This window comes from Anolis carolinensis, chromosome 5 (assembly GCF_035594765.1).
Source record: "Anolis carolinensis isolate JA03-04 chromosome 5, rAnoCar3.1.pri, whole genome shotgun sequence".
Lineage (NCBI taxonomy): Eukaryota > Metazoa > Chordata > Lepidosauria > Squamata > Dactyloidae > Anolis > Anolis carolinensis.
In genome coordinates, this window is record NC_085845.1 from 82880165 (window position 1) to 82899919 (window position 19755).

General features: G+C 39.4%; 1 protein-coding gene across 2 annotated transcripts in view; it reads left to right on the forward strand.

Moving 5' to 3' along the window:
- Positions 1 to 19755, forward strand: part of lamb4 (laminin subunit beta 4) — an 83053-nt gene that overhangs the window by 16696 nt on the left and 46602 nt on the right. For both annotated transcript variants that reach the window (XM_062981697.1, XM_062981698.1), the window contains exons 4-13: positions 5172 to 5304; positions 8988 to 9061; positions 10424 to 10612; positions 11437 to 11500; positions 12781 to 12995; positions 14785 to 14905; positions 15128 to 15316; positions 15552 to 15731; positions 17952 to 18061; positions 18753 to 18832. In XM_062981697.1, coding sequence (XP_062837767.1) covers positions 5172 to 5304; positions 8988 to 9061; positions 10424 to 10612; positions 11437 to 11500; positions 12781 to 12995; positions 14785 to 14905; positions 15128 to 15316; positions 15552 to 15731; positions 17952 to 18061; positions 18753 to 18832 — 1355 coding nt within the window. The remainder of the gene's footprint in view (positions 1 to 5171; positions 5305 to 8987; positions 9062 to 10423; positions 10613 to 11436; positions 11501 to 12780; positions 12996 to 14784; positions 14906 to 15127; positions 15317 to 15551; positions 15732 to 17951; positions 18062 to 18752; positions 18833 to 19755) is intronic.

Below are 19755 nucleotides of genomic sequence, written 5' to 3' on the forward strand. Positions count from 1 at the left end.
ATGCACCCATTAGAAAATGCATAAGGATGTGGGTGAACTACAATTCTCAAAAATCTTGGGTCAATCCTCCCAAAACTCCCTCAGTATCCACAGTTGGCCATGTTGGGTCTGTGTGCCAAGTTTGATCCAGATCTGTTGCTGGCTGGGTTCAGTGCTCTCTGGATAAGGGTGAATTATAACTCCCAGATTCCCAGGGTAATCACGTCAAAATCATGCCAGTATTCATAGTTAGCTATGTTGGGTCTCTGTGCCAAGTTTGGTCCAGATGTGGCGTTGGCTGGGTTCAGTGTTTTCTGAATACGGGTGAACTGTAACTTCCGGATGCCAAATTCAATCACTCCCAAACCCTGCCAGTATACAAAGTTGGCCGTGTCTGTGTGGCAAGTTTGGTCCAGATCTGTTGTTGGCTGGGTTCAGTGCTCTCTGGATAAGGGTGAACTATAACTCTCTGATTCCAAGGTCACTCACCCACAAAGCCGCCAATATTCACAGTTGGCCATGTTGGGTCTGTGTGCCAAGTTTGATCCAGATCCATTACTTGGTTTGTTCAGTGTTCTCTGAATACAGGTGAACTATAACTCTCTGATGCAAAGCTCAATCACCCCAAGTTGGCAATGTTGGGTCTGTGTGCTAAGTTTGGTCCAGATCTGTCATTGGTGGGATTCAAAGGGCTCACAGAATAGGTGAACTAGGAAAGGGTAGAAAAGGGTTAAGAGAGAGGCAGTGGGTGGGGTCATGCAAATGGCGAGAGAAATGAACACTGGGATGTGCTCACTGTAACCTGCAATGTCCTGGGAGGGAGGATTTGGTGGCTCCTCAGGACTGGGAATTATAGCTTGTTTGTGGAGGCTGGAGGCTGTCTGTGTGAGCGAACAGCCGTGCCACATACACACATACAGATTTTCACTTTTATTATGTGTATAGATGAAATTCATAATGTGACCATAAGTTGACAGGATGTAATATTCAGAGATGGTTTTGTCAATTCCTTCCTCCGAAATATAGGTTGGCCACAAGTTTGTAGGGTGGCCACCTCTGAAATTCATATGGTGGCCACAAGTCAGTAGGAGACCAAGGCACGTGTACATGGTGCAGCATCTGTTTAAAACATCCATCCAATTTATCATTTATATCTTCTGACTTAAATTGGCCTCCTATTCATATGTAGATTGAAGCTACTGCCTTAGGCAGCAGATACTATACAAAAACAGTGACATTGTCTAAGCTATGACCACAAATTTTCTATTTATTCTCTCTGAATTAAAGGAGAGAATTAAGTATCCCACACAACCTGTCCTAAGCCATTTAAAGTAACCCAAGGCCTCTGGTGTGTTACCTCTGTTCCATTGCCAATACTGAAATATGATTGCAAACACCTGCATTTTGACAGGGATAGAGATACCATCTTGTCCATTGCCTGAGGCGGCAAAATGTCTTGGATCAGTCGTGGCAAAGAGCATTGTGAACTTGGCAGGACATATTCATCTTCCTAGACTAGTGCTATTTAAGGCAACGTATCTAGTAGTCCTGCACAATTTCTTTCCATGTTTTACTGAAAAGTCCTGCTCATCTTGCTCAAAGGCATATAACCAGCACAAATTGAATTATCTCCAAGTAAAGACAGTCCCATTCTCATCAGTGTTTAGAAGTAATCTATGCATTGCATAGAAGTTGCCTCTCAATCAGTGTACTGGAAACTGACATGATAGGGATAAACTCATATCTTTGTTTGGCATTTCTTAGTTTTTTAAAAAAGCAAAAAGAAATAAAATCTTAGTGCAGTAGTTCTCAACCTGTGGGTCCCCAGGTGTTTTGGCTTACAACTCCCACAAATCCCAGCCAGTTTCCCAGCTGTTAGGATTTCTGGGAGTTGAAGGCCAAAACATCTGAGGACCCACAGGTTGAGAACCACTGCCTTAGTGGAAAGATTTGTAAATGTCAAGAATAAATGTGAGCTGGTAACCTTTGTCTCCACATGTCTCCACATGCTTCTCAGGAAAAGCCATTGAAAATATACCCTTCAGCTCAGAAGGAGATGTCTCTGTGAAGGAGCTCCACCCTTCACAGCTGTTCATCTCACAGCCCAAAAAAATACAACAACCCATCTCACTTTTGTTAGTCATATAATCATCACAGAAAACAGAATTGTGTGAAATATCTGGTGGCACTTAGGATTAGACATCATGCATATGTTAGGCATGCCATAGCTTTAGTATGGATTTTTATTTGCAGTGCACCGTCACTATGCTCACAGAGCCTAGTTGTGCTACCATAATGGGTCACAATCATGCAATTACTCTATGTAACACAATATTTGTTTCTGGGTTATAAATGTCATATCTTAATTGGTTCTATCATAAAAACATGGAAAAAGTTTATTAAATTGCAAAAACTTTTGTTTTTGCAGGAAGTCCTGCAGCACACTTTGCTATAGTTTTTCAGTGAATATCTCACAGCCTCAACCAATTCAACAAAGTTAGTGGCAGCCACAAAAACAAAGTTTTGGTAGTATAACAACTACAGTAGAGTCTCACTTATCCACGCCTCGCTTATCCAAGTTTCTGGATTATCCAAGCCATTTTTGTAGTCAATGTTTTCAATATATCATATTTTGGTGCTAAATTCGTAAATACAGTACAGTAGAGTCGGCAGAATGTTGGATAAGCGAATATGTTGGATAATAAGGAGGGATTAAGGAAAAGCCTATTAAACATCGAATTAGGTTATGATTTTACAAATTAAGTACCAAAACATCATGTTATACAACAAATTTGACAGAAAAAGTAGTTGCTGCACAATTAAGTAGGAAATAACACTTTCAAACTAGGAACAGAAAATTATTCAAATTTTGTCACATAGCGTTATGGTAATGCTCCCAATTTTCTTGAAGCATTGGAACTGTGCATTTGCAGCATAAGAGAAAATAAACATATACTGCTTAAGGTGGACATGAGTAGAAAAGAAAAGTCAAGCAAATACTGAAGGTTTCTAGCCAGTCTCCCCTTGCTGCAAGAAAGAGCGAGGCAGTGTTAGCATGACAACTACGCTGGTAAAACTATTGTGAATGTCTACTGGATGTGCACATGATTCAAACAAAAAGAATTTAAAAATAAAAATCAGAACTTGGTGAGTAAGCTTTCCACTCTTCAGCCCTAATTAACCCACACAACTGCAATGCATATAGATATGTCTGTGCCACATTTTGCATTCATCGCTAACAAATACTTTTAATTTGTCATAAAGGAATTTTGTCTCTAAACTTTCCCTGACATTAAGGCAAGCTGCTCCCTAGCTCAGTCCTGCACTCCATCATTTGTCACTGCTTTAAACTTTTCACTCTTGCAGGAAAAAAAGAAACTCAAGAACATGATGTTCTTATAACAATCTCTTTCAGTTTGAACTAGGAACAGTGAAAGGCTTAATTTTTCAAGATGATACGATCAGGAGTCAAAGGGGCTACCAGTTCTCCAATGTAACTGGACTCTGTTTGCAAAATGTACTTAAACATAGTAATCTGGTACACACAGTCTCCTCTTCTCCCCTTTCTTCTAGTTGCTTGCTCTTCTCTTCTGCTTACCTTTTCTATTTATGTGGCTTGCTTTTAAAACATTTAAACAGCACACTTTTTCACTTGATTGTATCACTTCTTCTAGTATAAGTCTCAGCCTGGAAAAATAGTTCAGGCTATAGGAATAAGTTGGAAAGATATTACACTGGCGAACACACATTTTGGTGCCTCAAATATTGGATCGTTTTCTGGGTATATTTGACTTGCTGTTTCCAAAAATGGCACCAGTTTTGCCCTGTTGGTTCTAGATTTTGAGATACAGAACATATGCCATACGAGGGTTGAATGAAAAGTAATGCCTCCACCTTCGTAAGTCCTCAACAGATGGCAGTACTGGTATGTGACAGGTACTGGCTTGTTCAGTAGACTCTCCTCTACAGTTCCATTTGGTGGGAAGCCTTAGCATTGAACAGTTGTGTTGTTAAAGTGCGAAGTTTGGAACCCTGCACAGACAGTCAGTCAATGTGACTTAAGCAATGTGCAGTCATTGAATTCTTGACAGCAGAAGGTGTCACCCCAAAGGAGATTCATCAGAGAATGCAAGCTGTTTATGATGATGTGTTGATGTGGTTTATGTGCATCGTTGGGCAAGTAAGTTTAAAGATGTTGTGGTGGGAACATCTGACTTGCGTGACAAACAAAGAGTCCTGTGACAGCAACCACCAAGTTTCACAAGCAAAAGGTTGACAGATGGATTCAGGACAATAGTTGTATCACTCATGGAGAAATTTCAAGCATAATCGACAATAATGTGTGGGTCACATTATTGCTTTGCTTGGCTATCGGAAGATCTGTGCAAGATGGGTATTGTGAGACGCTGGTTGCGGAAACAGAGTGTCGACTTCTTCCATAATGGCTTCAGAAAACTTGTTCATCGTTGGCAAAAATGTATCCAATTGTCTGGTGATTATGTGGAAAAGTGAATCATGGTAGTTAAAGAGCACATTCTAGGGGTTATTTCTGCATTTGAGTCATTAAAATATTCCCAACCAAACCGAAGTAACGAAGTTGGAGGCATTACTTTTCATTAAACCTTCGTCTTCATCTGCTCGCCAATAGAAGACTGCAATAACAATATCTAAGAAATTGGAGCTGATGTGGTCTATCCAATGTAATTTTCTGAATTATTGTCCCAAATAACCCCAGAAACAGGCCTAAAAACCAAGGCCCCTTCCACACAATGGGATAAAATCCCACTTTATCTGCTGTGAACTGGAATATATGTTAGTGTGGACTCAGATGACCCAGTTCAAAGTAGATATTGTGGATTCTTCTGCCCTGTATTCTGGGTTATATGGTTGTGTGGAAGGTCCCCAAGACACCAAGAAATATTTTTGTTGTTCTGTGTTGATGTTGTTGATGATGATGATGATGTCTCTACATAGTGTGTGGACAGAGCATAGAGGAGGCTTTCATGAACACCATGAAAGGTTATAAGCTCATGCTTTGAACTACTGTTCTGTATCAGTTCATTTAATTGAGATAATTAAGTGTGACAAATTTTCATGTTTTCAGCAAAAAGGCCACTTGAACTTAGAAATAACTTGCTGCATGGACAATAATGAGAATCATGCATATCATTTATCTTGCATAAACTTTCTAGGATGAACAGAAATGTTTCACCTGTGATTCTAGATATCCGTATCACCCATTTTTCCAAGCCAACAGTCACTTGATTGAAAATGTAATCACAGATTTTGAGACTGACCGAAAGAAGTGGTGGCAATCTGAAAATGGTGAGTGACTTCTATCAACTTTAGTCCCTTAGACAGAATTGATTTAATTGTGGTCTCTGCTTAAATTTGTTTTGATCATAAGCTTTTTAAACTGTGGGTCCCTAACCCAAAAGGGATCCCCTTCAGCTCAGTGTTGGAGTCACAAAAGAATTGGCAACAATAAAAGGTTTCAGAATGCCACCCATTTACACAATGTGCAGTGCTTATGGTGGACTCTATAGAAAATGCTTCAGCTGCACTCCACAAATAAAAAAGCCTGTTTAACAAATATTGCAAATGCTGATTTCAGTAAATTATCAGTAAATATTTGATTTTCATACCAGTTTTTATATACTGTACCTACTAGCTTACGTACCCTGTGATGTCCGGGTTAAGTAATTTGGTTATTTGTAACACAATTTATTTGAAAATAAATGAATGGTTCCATGAAGAAAACACAAAAGGAGGTGGGCGGACTACAACTCACATTATGGCAGGTTAATCCCCCTCAAACTCCACCAGTACTTAAATTGGACATGTAGGGTATGTGTGCCAAGTTTGCTACAAATCCATCATTGGTTGGGTTCAGAGTGTTCTCTGGATGTAGGTGAACCATAAATCCCAGAATCCAGGGTTAACCCCCCCTTCCCCCCAAACCCCTCTAGTATTTTCTGCTGGCCATGGGGGGGGGGGGGGGGGGGAGAGAGAGAGATCTGTGTGCCAAGTTTGGTCCAAATCCATTGACTTTTGGGTTCACGGTGCTATCTGAATGTAGGTGAACTAGAACTCCCAAAAATCAAGGTCAATTTCCCCAAAACCCCACCAGTATTCAAATTTGGGCATATCGGGTATGCATGCCAAGTTTAGTTCAGATCCATCATTGTTTGGATTCACAGTGCTCTCTGGATGTAGGCGATCAACACCTGAAAATCAAAGTCAATTCTGCCCAAACCCCTCCAGTATTTTCTGTTGATCATGGGGGTTCTGTGTGCCATGTCTAATCCAGATCCATCATTGGTTGGGGTCACAGGGCTCTCTGGAAGTGAGAGCCAACAGGAAATCAGCCACAAACATATATACACCATCTCCCACATACACACAAACATATATACATTCATTTTTATTATATACCAGCTTACGTACCCAGTGATGCCCAGGTTAGTTCTTTTGCAGTGATAAACATAAAAAGTGTTCATTGTTGAATTTTGGATTTTAAGAATGGGCCTATTAGAAAACGCATAAGAATGTAGGTAAACTACAACTTCCATTACCATCTGTCATTGTTTCAATCACACCTGTATTCAATGTTGGTCATGTGTTTCTAAGATTTTTTAAAGGTATTTTAAAGATGTTTTTAAATTGTTAGATTTTAGCTTTCTTGTATGTCGCCCCAAGCCCTAGGGGAGTGGCGGCATATAAGTTTAAATAATAAATAAATAAATAAATAAAATGTTGGGTTTGCATGCCAAGTTAGGTCCAGACCCATTATCATTTGGATTCACACTGTTCTCTGGATGTGGTTGAACTACAATTCCCTAAAATCAAGGTCAGTTCCCTCCAAACTCCACCAGTATTCAAAGTTGGCCATGTTGGGTATGCGTGCCAAGTTTAGTTCAGATCCATCATTGTTTGGATTCACAGTGCTCTTTGGATATAGGTGAACTACAACACCGGAAAATCAAAGTCAATTCTGCCCAAACCCCTCCAGTATTTTCTGTTGGTCGTGGGAGATCTGTGTGCCATATGTGATCCAGCTCCATCATCAGTGGGGGTCACAGGACTCTCTGGAAGTGGGAGCCAATAGGAAATCAGCTACAAACATGTATACACCATCTCCCACATACATACAAACATATATACATTCATTTTTATTATATACCAGCTTAGGTACCCAGTGATGCCCAAGTTAGTTCTTTTGCAGTGATAAACATAAAAAGTATTCATGGTTGGGTTTTGGATTTTAAGAATCGGCCTATTAGAAAATGCATAAGAATGTGGGTAAACTACAACTTCCATCATCATCTGTCATTGTTTCAACCACACCAGTATTCAAAGTTGGGTATGTTGGGTCTGCATGCCAAGTTTGGTCCAGATCCATCATCGTTTGGATTCACACTGCTCTCTGGATGAGGGTGAACTACAATTCCCTAAATTCAAGGTCAGTTTCTCCAAACCCCACAGGTATTCAAAGTTGGTCACGTTGGGTCTGCATACCAAGTTTGATCCAGATCCATTATTGTTTGAGTTCACACTGCTCTCTGGATGTGGGTTAACTAAAACTCCCTAAATCCAAGGTCAGTTCCCTCCAAACCAAACAAGTATTCAAAGTTGGTCATGTTGGGTCTGCGGGCCAAGTTTGGTCCAAATCCATCATTGATTGGGTTCAGAATGCTCTCTGGATGTGGGTGAATTATAAGTTCCAGATCCTAGGGTCAACTCCCACCCCCAAAAAAACCCTTTTTATGTTGGTCATGGTGGAGGGTCTGTGTGCCAAGTTTGGTCCAAATCCATCATTGATTGGGTTCAGAATGCTCTCTGGATGTGGGTGAACTATAAGTTTCAGATCCTAGAATCAACTCCCACCCAAAAAAAAAAAACCCCTTTTATGTTGGTCATGGTGGAGGGTCTGTGTGCCAAGTTTGGTCCAGATCTGTCATTAGTGGGACTCACTGGAAGTTGGAGCTATCTTGGAAATTCACTGTCCACAAACATACAAAATCTGACTTTATGATACTTTGAATCTATACGTTTGAGTAGATGGCTGATCTTCTCTGTCTGAGAGAGCTTATATATAGAATAGTTATATTGCATACCAGAAGCAGTGTGTATGAGTAATATTTTGTGTCTTCCTCAATACAAGTCCGTTGACTGGGGCCAAGGAGGGTTGTGGAAGTCACTGAAACCTTGATTTTGTCATTCTTCTAACTTGAACCCACCTGCTCTCCCTGCGGCAAAAGGGGGGCAGGAATGGAAAGGAACATTTCTTGACCTGGGATAGTCTCAGGTGTTAGGACCAAAAATACACAAATATTCACTGGTAAGATACAGTTAATAGTCACCTTTCCCCCAATATAACTATTCATTCATTCTGAAGAACAGGACACCTGCAGTTCTCCTGGAAGGACAATATCAAAGGAAATGAACCAAGCTTTAAAGACTCATTTAAATTCTGCTCTCCTTCTGCTTGAGGCTCCCCTTCTGCTATGCCTTGAACTTTTTGATTTAGTTGTACTCTTCTGATGCCCCAGGCGTGTTTAAATGAACTATGCGAGGGTACTTATGGCTCTCTATGGCTTAAACTGCTTTGGAAGAAGATATATAAGCCCTGGGTGTGATTGTGACTAAAACCAAACAGGCTGAAAAAATAACTGAAGATCAAACCTTCACATATTTGACCTCTAAAAACCTAATATCTGCTGTTTGTGGGTGTGAACCCAAATTATGAGTCCAAAGTAATTAAAAATCCTAAATTTTAAGTGTTTTTCTACCAGCAAGATTTTGCGCTGTGGAAAAGAATTTAGGTGTTCATTTATTGCAGAGACTAAGGAGTTTAAGACTGTGACACATGTGCAGTTTTAGTCTTATGGAAATTAATCTCCCTAATAATGGAGGAAATATGTGTAACCTAGAGTTCTATATTAAGTTTATTCATTAATGAGGCAGAGGTAATTTCTTTTGCTGAAGCTTTCTGGTTTCATTTTCAGGTGTTGACCATGTTAGCATAAGGCTGGATTTGGAAAATGTATTTCAATTCAGCCATCTTATCCTGACTTTCAAGGTACATGAAAATGTAATATTTAAGTGGAATAACAGAGTTATATTTTCAATTTGATTTTTAACTTTTATACTGTTTACTTTGTTTGTTTACTATTTAAATATTATCCTTTAATAACGATTTTTGTCCCTAGGATATAAATATCATTTCCTGATTGTGTTGTTGAAGGCCGAAATAACTGGGTTGTTGTGCATTTTCCGGGCTGTTTGGTCATGTTCCAGAAGCATTCTCTCCTGAGGTTTCACCCACATCTATGGCAGACATCCTCAGAGGTTGCCTTCTCATCACACAGGAGACATATTTCTCCTCCCACTGTCTCCTCCCTCGTTTTCTTTGAATATTACAATTTCTCTTTATAAATACAGATAGCTTTCTATTCAAAAGGTAAGTCTATTTATTTTACATTTAACTTGAGGAATAAATTACCGTTACTTTCTCCTCGGTCCCAAAACGGTGATGGCAAAAATAAGAAATCAATACTGTCCATCTCAGCTCCTCCCTCATTATGTTTACAATGCCATCATTATGTTTACAAAAAGGCAAGGGGGAATTCACATCACACAGTAAATTGGGTGTTTTTACACGTCTCTCTACATGGGGAATTGAAAAAGAAGTCGATTGCCACAGAAGTCGTATACCTCACAACCTCTGAGAATGCCTGCCATAGATATGGGTGAGACTTAAGGAGAGAATGCTTCTGGAACATGGCCATACAGCCCGGAAAATGCACAACAACCTATTTACTGATTGTTTCTATCATAAAAACAGGGAAAGGGTTTATTAAACTGCAAAAATGTTGCTTTTGCGGGACATCCTGCAGCACATTTTGCTATAGTTTTGCCATGAATATCTCATAGAGTCTCAACCAATTCAACATAGTTTGTGGCAGCCACAAAAACAAAGTTTTTGAAGTATAACAATTACTTTCAAAGTAAATACCCCACATTTAAACAGGAAATAACACTTTCAAACCAGCAACAGATTTTTTTTTCAAATTTTGTTACATAATGTAATCAGCTAAGCTGTCTTATGAGAAGTTCTTTTATATTACTTTTGATGCTTAGAAAACAATACAAATATATTTGTGTCTACTCTGCAAAATATCTCATTATGTGTATGCACGTATTCAAACATTCTGAAATCTGGAACACTTCTGAACCATGTTTGACTACGTAATACTGTACCGGTATTTGAGAGTTATGTCAAACACTAGATCTTCCATAACTAGGTTGTCAGAAATGTAAAAATCTGGAATATGATACGGGTGTGGAGTTTTCTCCTGAGTCCTACAAATCCTGAAATATTCATAATTGTGACCATGATAGACTCTAAATTGGAAATGATCTGACATTGTTTATTTTACAGTCCTTCCGTCCTGCTGCTATGCTGGTGGAACGGTCTGCAGATTATGGTCAGACCTGGAAGGTATATAGATATTTTGCCCAAGACTGTGCTACTTCTTTCCCTGGCATTACTTCAAAGCCAACCAAAGACATTGGAGATGTTATCTGTGATTCAAGGTATTCTGATATTGAGCCTTCAGCTGAAGGAGAGGTATGTATATTATGTAAGTATTTGTCATCTTGATGATTTGGATGTTGGGTCTGTTTAGGACTTCATCTCACGCGATAAGTAAAGCTTGGGATCATTTTCCCCTTAAGCTTCACAAAACCCTGTTTTGAAATTAAATTGATAATTTTCCTTCCCCCATCACATGGTTTTCCTCTTTCCGCTTTCTTTCTAATTATCCATTTGCCTTCTCATCACATGAGAGACATATTTTTCCTCCCATGGTGTCTCCTCCCTCGTTTTCTTTGGATATTATAATTTCTCTTTATAAGTACAGATAGCTCTCAATTCAAAAAGTAAGTCCAATTATTTTACATTTAAATAGAGGTATAAATTACCATTCCTTCCTCCCAGTGCCAAAATGGTAATGGCGGAAATAAGGAATAATACTGCCCATCTCAGCTCCTCCCTCCATGATGATGCCTTCATTATGTTTACAAGCAGGCAAGGGGGAATTCCCATCACATGGTAAATTGGGCATTTTTACACGTCTCTACATGGGGAATTGAAAAAGAAGTTGATTGTCAATCGACTTAGGAAGCATAGGGGGAAAACACTTTGTGTCATGTGATGGGATCTGTCGATAGCCATTTCTTAAATGTATAGAAACGCTAATTTCACTGCTTATGATGAAGTCCTTACAGTGGAGTCTTACCAGTTTAGTGAAACTTTCTCCCAGGTAGTGTGTCTAGGACTGCAACCTTCATCTTAATGACATCATCCTTAGTCATCCACTGTGTGAGAATATATTTCACTTAATGCTTTTGCCTTTTTGTGCATTAAATTATGAACATTTTGTATTTTTACAGGTTATATTCAAAGCCTTGGATCCTAGCTTTGAAATAGAAAATCCTTATGTTCCGTACATCCAAGGTATGAATAATTTTCATTTTTTTTCAAGTGCCTTTAATCATTCTTTGATTCCCTTACGGAATGCTGAGTGACGCATAACTATCTCACTCAAAACCATGACATTTTCTGAGTGACCTTGGGCCATTCACTTTCTCTCAGCATGACCACGATGTTACAGTGAACAGAGAGAAGAGTCATGCATGCTGCTCTGAACTAACAAGAAAAAAATGGGATACAAACACAGTGGGGTCTTTGTGATGATCATAATAATTCAACACATTTGGATATGCACTCAAACTTGCCAAGCCCATTGAAAATATCCTAGTTCAATGATACACTGTACTGCATGCAGAAGGTCACAAGTTTGACCCTAGCATCTTTGGTTTACAAAAAGGAGTCAGAGAGCCAACTATATATATTTTTTACATAGTGGCCAGTGCTCTTTAGTTTTTACCCAATTTAAGTCCCCTGATGTTATTGAATAACTCCCATCACTTCCGATTATCCTCCATGTGGACTGCGGAAAATGGGAATTGCATCACTTATGGCTCTGAGGTTGAGGAAAGATTAAATGACATTTTAAAGCCAGGCATCATGTCCACAATCATTATATTTAAATTCAAACCCCACTGTCCTGACTAAACAAACTGCAGCCTTCCAGATGTTATTGCATCATAATGCCCATCAGCTCTAGCCATGATATCTAATGAGGAGAAATAAAAGGAGCTGTAGTCCAGCATCTTTGGTGGGACACATAAAATGACATGACAGGCTGGATTAAGCCCACGAACCTTGAGTTTCACACATGTGGTTTAAGATCTACAATTTTAGGCTGGATCTACACTGCCCTGATCCCAGATTATCTACTTTGAACTGGATTATATGAGTCTACACTGCCATATAATCCAGTTCAAATCAGATAATCTGGATTTTCTATGGCAGTGTAAATGGGGCCTCCAATGGAAGGAGTGCAAAAGGGCTAGAAATCCATTACCAGTTGGAATAGAGAATCATAAGCAAACTAGGGTGGGTAGTCGGTTCAAAAATATGCAAATATGAGTAAATCAACAAGTACTGTTTTAGCAGGAAGGTAACAGTGCTCCATGCAGACATGCTGGCCACATGACTTAGGAGATGTCTATGGACAACGCCGGCTCTTTGGCTTAGAAATGGAGATGAGCACCACCCCCAAGAGTCTGACTCGACTAGACTTAACGTCAAAGGGAAACCTTTACCTTTTTTAGTCTGGTTTGATATAAAAGATCCAAATTCATCAGTTATTTCCTCATTCCTACTCCTAGAGCTCATCACTTTTACAAACCTAAGAATCAACTTTACCAAGCTCCACACACTTGGAGATACTTTACTTGGACAAAAATATCACAATCCTCTGGAAAAGTACTACTATGCATTATACGAAATGGTTGTTCGTGGGAGTTGCTTTTGCAATGGCCATGCCAGCTCCTGCGGTCCTGTGCCGAACGTGCGGGGTGACGTGTTCCATCAACCTGGAATGGTAAGTTGTAAATCTTCCCATTTTTTAAAGAAGGCTCTTTAAGGTGAAAGCCCAGCTGCCTTGAGTCATTGCAGAGATGGTCCTAAAAATACGTATCACATAATTATTTGGATAATGGCAGGAAAATACCACAGCAGTAATGATGCAGGTATAATTCAGTAAATGGCCCATGCTGTGTAAGGACTTGAATTATTTATCTTGCCAAGAACAGTGTGCGTAAGAGAATAATGAGAGGAACTGCCTATGAGTTTAGAAATGTAAAAATGATTCCTCCACAAGTGAAGTGTGAAAATAATGTTGCAATGTGAACTGCTCCTAGCTTGGCAATCCTACACATTAGGTTGCTATTAGGCATTTTCAGAGAAAGAAGTAGACACACAGACCTATATAGCTATATTAGTTACACAGAGAAAGGGGAAACATTCACTCAGCATTCACTCCACATACATACTATCACATGCATACTCACCATCTTCTTCATTCATGCATCCTTGAAAGAAGGTGGTGCGTGCCCAGACTCTGCATTCCCTTGCAAGTCTGACACACTTTTCCAAGAGGAAAGTGTCTCTTTATGTGCTGTATATACTCAAAGATAAGCCGAATTTTTAATCCCTTTTTTGGGCTGAAAAAGCCTCCCTTGGCTTATAAATCAGCATTTGCAAGGCTTGCTAAACAGGCTGGCTTTCCTTTTTATGAAGTACTACTGAAGCATCTTCTGCAGAGTACACTGTAAACACTGCACAGCAGATTCTTGTAAATGTCTAAAACAGCCACTTGGTGATGTTCAGAAAACTTTTATTTTTACCAAATTTTGGGGGACCGCAACATTGAGATAAGGGGACCTCATTTGGGTTCGGGACCCACAATTTAAGAAGCGGTGCCTCATACAACACAAGTGGTACTAGAGTTACAGGTTATATTTTCAGAAGATGGTTAGCAAGGTTGTTTCTTTCTTAAGGGAAAGCCTTTCTCTCTGTTCTTTTGAAGCTTAGGGCTCTTCCACACAGCTGTATAACCCAGAATATCAAGGCAGATAATCACAATATCTGTTTTGAACTGGGTTATTTGAGTCCACACAGTCATAAAATCTAGTTCAATGTCAATTTTATACAGCTGTGTGGAAGAGGCCTAAGTTCCCAAATAAGCCAGCATAGCTAATTTAGTATGACATGAGATCATAAATGCCAACTTTTCTCCTGCGTCTAAATGTGCCCAAGGTTGTTATCCCATTCTATTTACCTTGCTGGCAATATATATCTTACAACCAACTTTTTCAAAAAATTTAATAGGCAGCAAGGAGCCACCAGTGGCACAGCAGGTTAAACCGCCGAGCTGCTGAACTTGCTGACCAAAAGGTTGGTGGTTCAAATCTGGAGAGCAGGGTGAGCTCCCACTATTAGCTCCAGCTTCTGCCAACCTAGCAGTTTAAAAACATGCAAATGTGAGTAAATCAATAGGTACTGCTCTGGTGGGAAGATAATGGCGCTCCATGCAGTCATGCCAGCCACATTACCTTGGAGGTGTCTATGGATAATGCCAGCTCTTCAGCTTAGAAATTGAGATGAGCACTAACTCCCAGAGTCTAGACTAGACTTAATGTCAGGGGAAAGCCTTTACCTTTACCTAATGGGCAGCAAATGAGTGTGTTCTGCATGTACATGCATAGATACTCTTCTGCATCACCGTTTCATTTTTGTGGAACTTGCAGAAGAGACATTGGCTCAGATTCAAGCAAAGCAAAGCACTCATTACGATTTTGTGTTTTACATGTGTTGTTGACCTATTGCAGGTCCATGGGAGCTGCCTCTGCGAGCACAACACAGATGGTTTGTCCTGTGAAAGATGTAAAGATTTCTACAATGATGCTCCCTGGCGGCCAGCAGAAGGATCACTGGAAAATGCCTGCCAAAGTACCTAGAAGTGATTTATTTGCTTTTTATTAGACTTGTCAATAGTCATCTGCAGTGGCTAAAAGTAAAGTGTACAGTAAACTGAATCTGTGGATGTACCTTCCTTTCTACAGAAAGGCTGTTTGCGTCTCATGCAAAGTAATGGTTCTAATAAATCCAGAATCTATATTCAGTACTTGGGTTTATAAGAATACATGTTATCCTTTTTGTATTCTGTTTCAGAGTGTGAATGCAATGGTCATTCTGAAAGTTGCCACTTTGATATGGCAGTCTACCTTTCCAATAATGGTGTCAGTGGTGGCGTATGCGAAGACTGTCAGCATAATACCGAGGGACAACACTGTGATCAGTGCAAGCTTTTCTTTTATCGGGACCCACAGAAGGCAATTTCAGACCCTCAGGCTTGTATACGTAAGTCAAAAATCCTTGTGGGGTGACCTGGGGAGGTTAGATCCATATTAACAGAGAGACTTCAACTGATATAAATTTAAATTATCCCAGTAGTGTTATTTTTATCAATCAGTAATTTAATATTTGCAAGACAAGATAATAAAAAGTGGCAACTAGGTGTCACTTAGCAAAGACTTAGTGATATATTGATTCAAATTAAACTCACCGATCTACATATCTTTCTATGTTCTCATAGCCTGTGACTGCGATCCGGAAGGGACAATGTACAATGGGCTGTGTGAAGATCATACAGACCCTGTCCTTGGGACTATTGCTGGTCAGTGCCGTTGCAAGGAAAATGTTGAAGGTGTTCGTTGTGACAAGTGCAAGCCAAACTACTATGGAATGAGTGGCAGTGATCCTCTTGGCTGTCAATGTATGTATTTTTCTTCCCACTCCATATCTACACACACAGTAAAGAATGACATAGTTGAGAAAAGATTATAATGATTTGATTTGCAAAACATTTAGAGTTATATCTATTAAATCTGAGCCTCAAATCTGTGTCATATCATTGGCTCAATGCCATGACAAATCAGGCAAACCGGCATTGCAGCTAGACCTTTAGTGATGATCCCGATGATGACATTGTGTGCATCCTACTGACAGTTTGCCTTACCCTCAGGTGATTCTTCCATTTCCACCTATTAATTGGTAAAACCCATCAATAGTTCCCAATCTCGCAAGCTACCTGGTACAGTGAGTCACCTCTACTGGTAGTAAAGTGGTGTCAGAAGGAGGGTGTCTCTTCTTCTCCCTGTTTCCCCTATTCCCAAGCTGGTTGTTTTCCTTTTGTTTTGTATTTATTTTTGCCTTTTTGTTGTTTTTAAATTCTGTAATTATGCAATTTCAGTAAAATTTATTATTATTATTATTATTATTATTATTATTATTATTATTATTATTGACACAACGACACAGTTTGATACAGCAAATCTATATATATAAATCTGTTCTGTCCATTTCTACCTTAATAAAAACAGTGAAACTATAAAACCAAGAACCATGAAACTTGACAACAAAACAAATGGCCCTCCCCGCTGTGTTTAGACATAAAAAAACAAGAAAAATAAAGTCCTAATTAGAGAGAGAGGAATAATTGTTTTTCCCATTGCTGCCAGTTAGAAGGCTAAGCTCCGCCCACTTTGTCTCCTAGCAACCCACTGAACCATTTAATGGCGCCCAGGGCCGCTTCAATCAGGCCTCTTCCACACTGCCTATAAAATACAGAATATCTGATTTGAACTGGATTATATGGCAGTGTAGACTCAAGGCCCTTCCACACAGCTATATTACCCATTTATAATCTTATATTATCTGCTTTGAACTGGATTATCTTGAGTCCACACTGCCATATAATCCACTTCAGTGTGCGTTTTATACAGCTGTGTAGAAGTAGCCTCATATAATCCAGTTCTAAGCAGATAATATAAGATTATAAATATACAGTAGAGTCTCACTTATCCACCATAAACACCCCAGCAGAACGTTGGATAAGTGAATATGTTGGATAATAAGAAGGGATTAAGGAAAAGTCTATTAAACGTCAAATTACGTTAGGATTTTACAAATTAAGCACCAAAACATCATGTTATACAACAAATTTGACAGAAAAAGTAGTTCAATGTGCAGTAATGCTATGTAGTAATTACTGTATTTATGAATTTAGCACCAAAACATCACAATGTATTGAAAACATTGACTACAGAAACATTGACTACTAAAAGGCCGACTGTGTTGGATAATCCAGAACACTGGATAAGCGAATGTTGGCTTCCCATAAGCCACAGCAACGCATGGCCGGGCAAAGCTAGTGAGATATATATGCTGGATTTCGTTTCACAAAATCACAAGTCAAACACTTCCCAAGCGTTTAGGACTGTGTGATGTATTTTCAGATGATGCACGCAGATCCCAGTATGGTGGCCTTTTGCAGTTATTATTATTATTATAAGTACAGTAGTGCAGGAAAGTGGGATTACGAGGGTGTACAGAAGTACTATTGTGGGATCATTTATTGGCAAAATACACAACTCTAGTACTGAGGAGAGGTGTGATATCGAAGGTGCTCAATGTGATATGTGTCCACTATCAATGATAACATGACTGTAGTGGAGTAATGGGCTTGTGTAATAAAGTCCACAGACAGTTTTTATTTTGAAGAAAACTTGTACTATGTAAAATGAAGGAAAGCAAGTTTATTCCATATCACCTGTCCCAATCACAAGTTTCTACACATATTTTTAAAGCATTAGCTTAACTAATAACAATCATCTTTCCTAAGCTTCATCTTCAGAGATCAGTCAGAACAAAATTTTCAGTCAATGGGTGGAGGGCTGCACCCAGATGGTGAAGCTGGGAGACACCTGCCTTTGTCCTGTGTGGTCCCACACGGTTCCATATCTCCCATGCTCTTTAACATCTACATGAAACCGCTGGGTGGGGTTATCCGGAGTTTTGGAATTTGATCAACTGCCTTTTTGCATTCCTGGATGGATAATACAGTGGAATATTATATGGTCTGTAAAGTGATGCTAGATATTTTCAGTTCCTTGAAAATTTTACTGTTCCTGGTTTGTGTCTCTTGTTCTTTCAGCTTGCGACTGCAACCCTTCTGGAAGTTTGACTTTCTCTGTTTGCAACCCAGTAACTGGAGAGTGTTTATGCCAGCAGTTTGCCACTGGGCAACATTGTGAAGAATGTATTGTATGTACAAGAGTCTCTCAAACATATATCTTGCAGTTCTTGTTGTATTTCATTGGCCTTCCCTCCCCCCTTTTCATACCATTCAATAATTCCTTCTGTGGGATTCCAAAGGAAAGCTCTTAATGAACAAATACAAAGCAGCTCCAAAACAAACAGTGATGCCTCTACAAGAATTGGAAAGTGCAATGATTGCAATATCTTTGTAAAGACAGATTTGTATCTGTAGTACTGGTATCCATAGTTTCATTTATCCACACCTTTCATAACATCACAAATCCAAGACAGGCATCTCAGTGCAGACAAAAAAAAAGCAGAAACAGATGAAGTGAATGGAAAATTATTTGTTTCTTAACCATTGCTAAGGATGTAGGAGCATGGGGCAACTTAGAAAGTGTTATATGCGTCTGTATTATGGGTTGAAGCAAGTAGAGGGGAACCAGCTTTAGAAAATGAATGGTTTGCTTTGGATTTGTTTCCAAGAGACTTTGACACCAAACCTTGTTTATCTCTCTCCATACTTGCACATTTTTTCCAGTGGGAATTTGTGCACAAACAAACTCTTTTCAAATGCAATCCAACAATCCAAATTAAGTAAAATTAAATAAGAAAATTCAATCCTAATTTTAACGTGAAACTGGAGTAATGCATTGTCTTTTCCTGTTGATGTTTTTTTTTTTTTTTTTTACTGCAGCAAGGATACTGGGGCCTTGGAAGTAATTTATATGGATGTTCTCCATGTGACTGTGACATTGGTGGTGCCTACAATAACTTGTAAGTCTTTGGCAACTTTTATTGACTGAATATTTCACAAAAAAATCTCCTTGAAAGTAGTGGATGTAACATAGATTTGTCCATAATCTGAGGATAATCCTTTCCCTTTTTTGCCATTGGATAAAACAAACATTGACTTAAGCATTAGACCTAAGAATCAATAGAGATGCCTGCTAGTCTGATTTGGCTACTGTAGGACCGCATTTGCATTGCAATAAGGGCCGAGCTGTGGCACAGCTGGTTAGTAGCCAGCTGCAATGAATCACTATCGGTCATGGGATTGAAGCCCGGATTGAATTGAGCTCCCGACCATTAATAGCCTAGCTCGCTGCTCACCTAAGCAGCTCAAAAAACAGTTGCGTCTGAGTAGAAAATTCTAGGTACCGCTTTATACGGGGAGGCTAATTTAACTAATTTATATATTGTAATTTTATATTGTATTGAATAGTCTTAATTGATTTTATGTGTTGTTTGATATTGTTTTTATGTGGGCATCGAATTGTTGCCATTGTTGTAAGCTGCCCTGAGTCCCTTCGGGTGAGAAGGGCGGGATACAAATGTTGGAAATAAATAAATAAATTAACTAATTTACAACACCATAAAAACTGACAGCAGTGTGCGGAAAGGAATGAGGAAGTACTACCATCAAGGACTCGGTGTCACAAGTGGACGATGAAGTGGGAGCTCCTGCTGTGGCTGGAATTGAGCATACTCTCATGAAGCCGGATGTTGTGACTGCGCCTTCGGGGATTATGGTTGATGGTGATGGGATTCGAAGAGGAAGAAAAAACCCTCGTGATGAGGGTTCACTGGAGGAGTTGCGCAGGAAGCGACTTAGAGAGCTATATGGGGGATCTTCTGAGGAAGATTCAGATGGGGAGTTTGGGGAAATGGATGCTGAGGAACAGGTGGTGGCTGGGGAA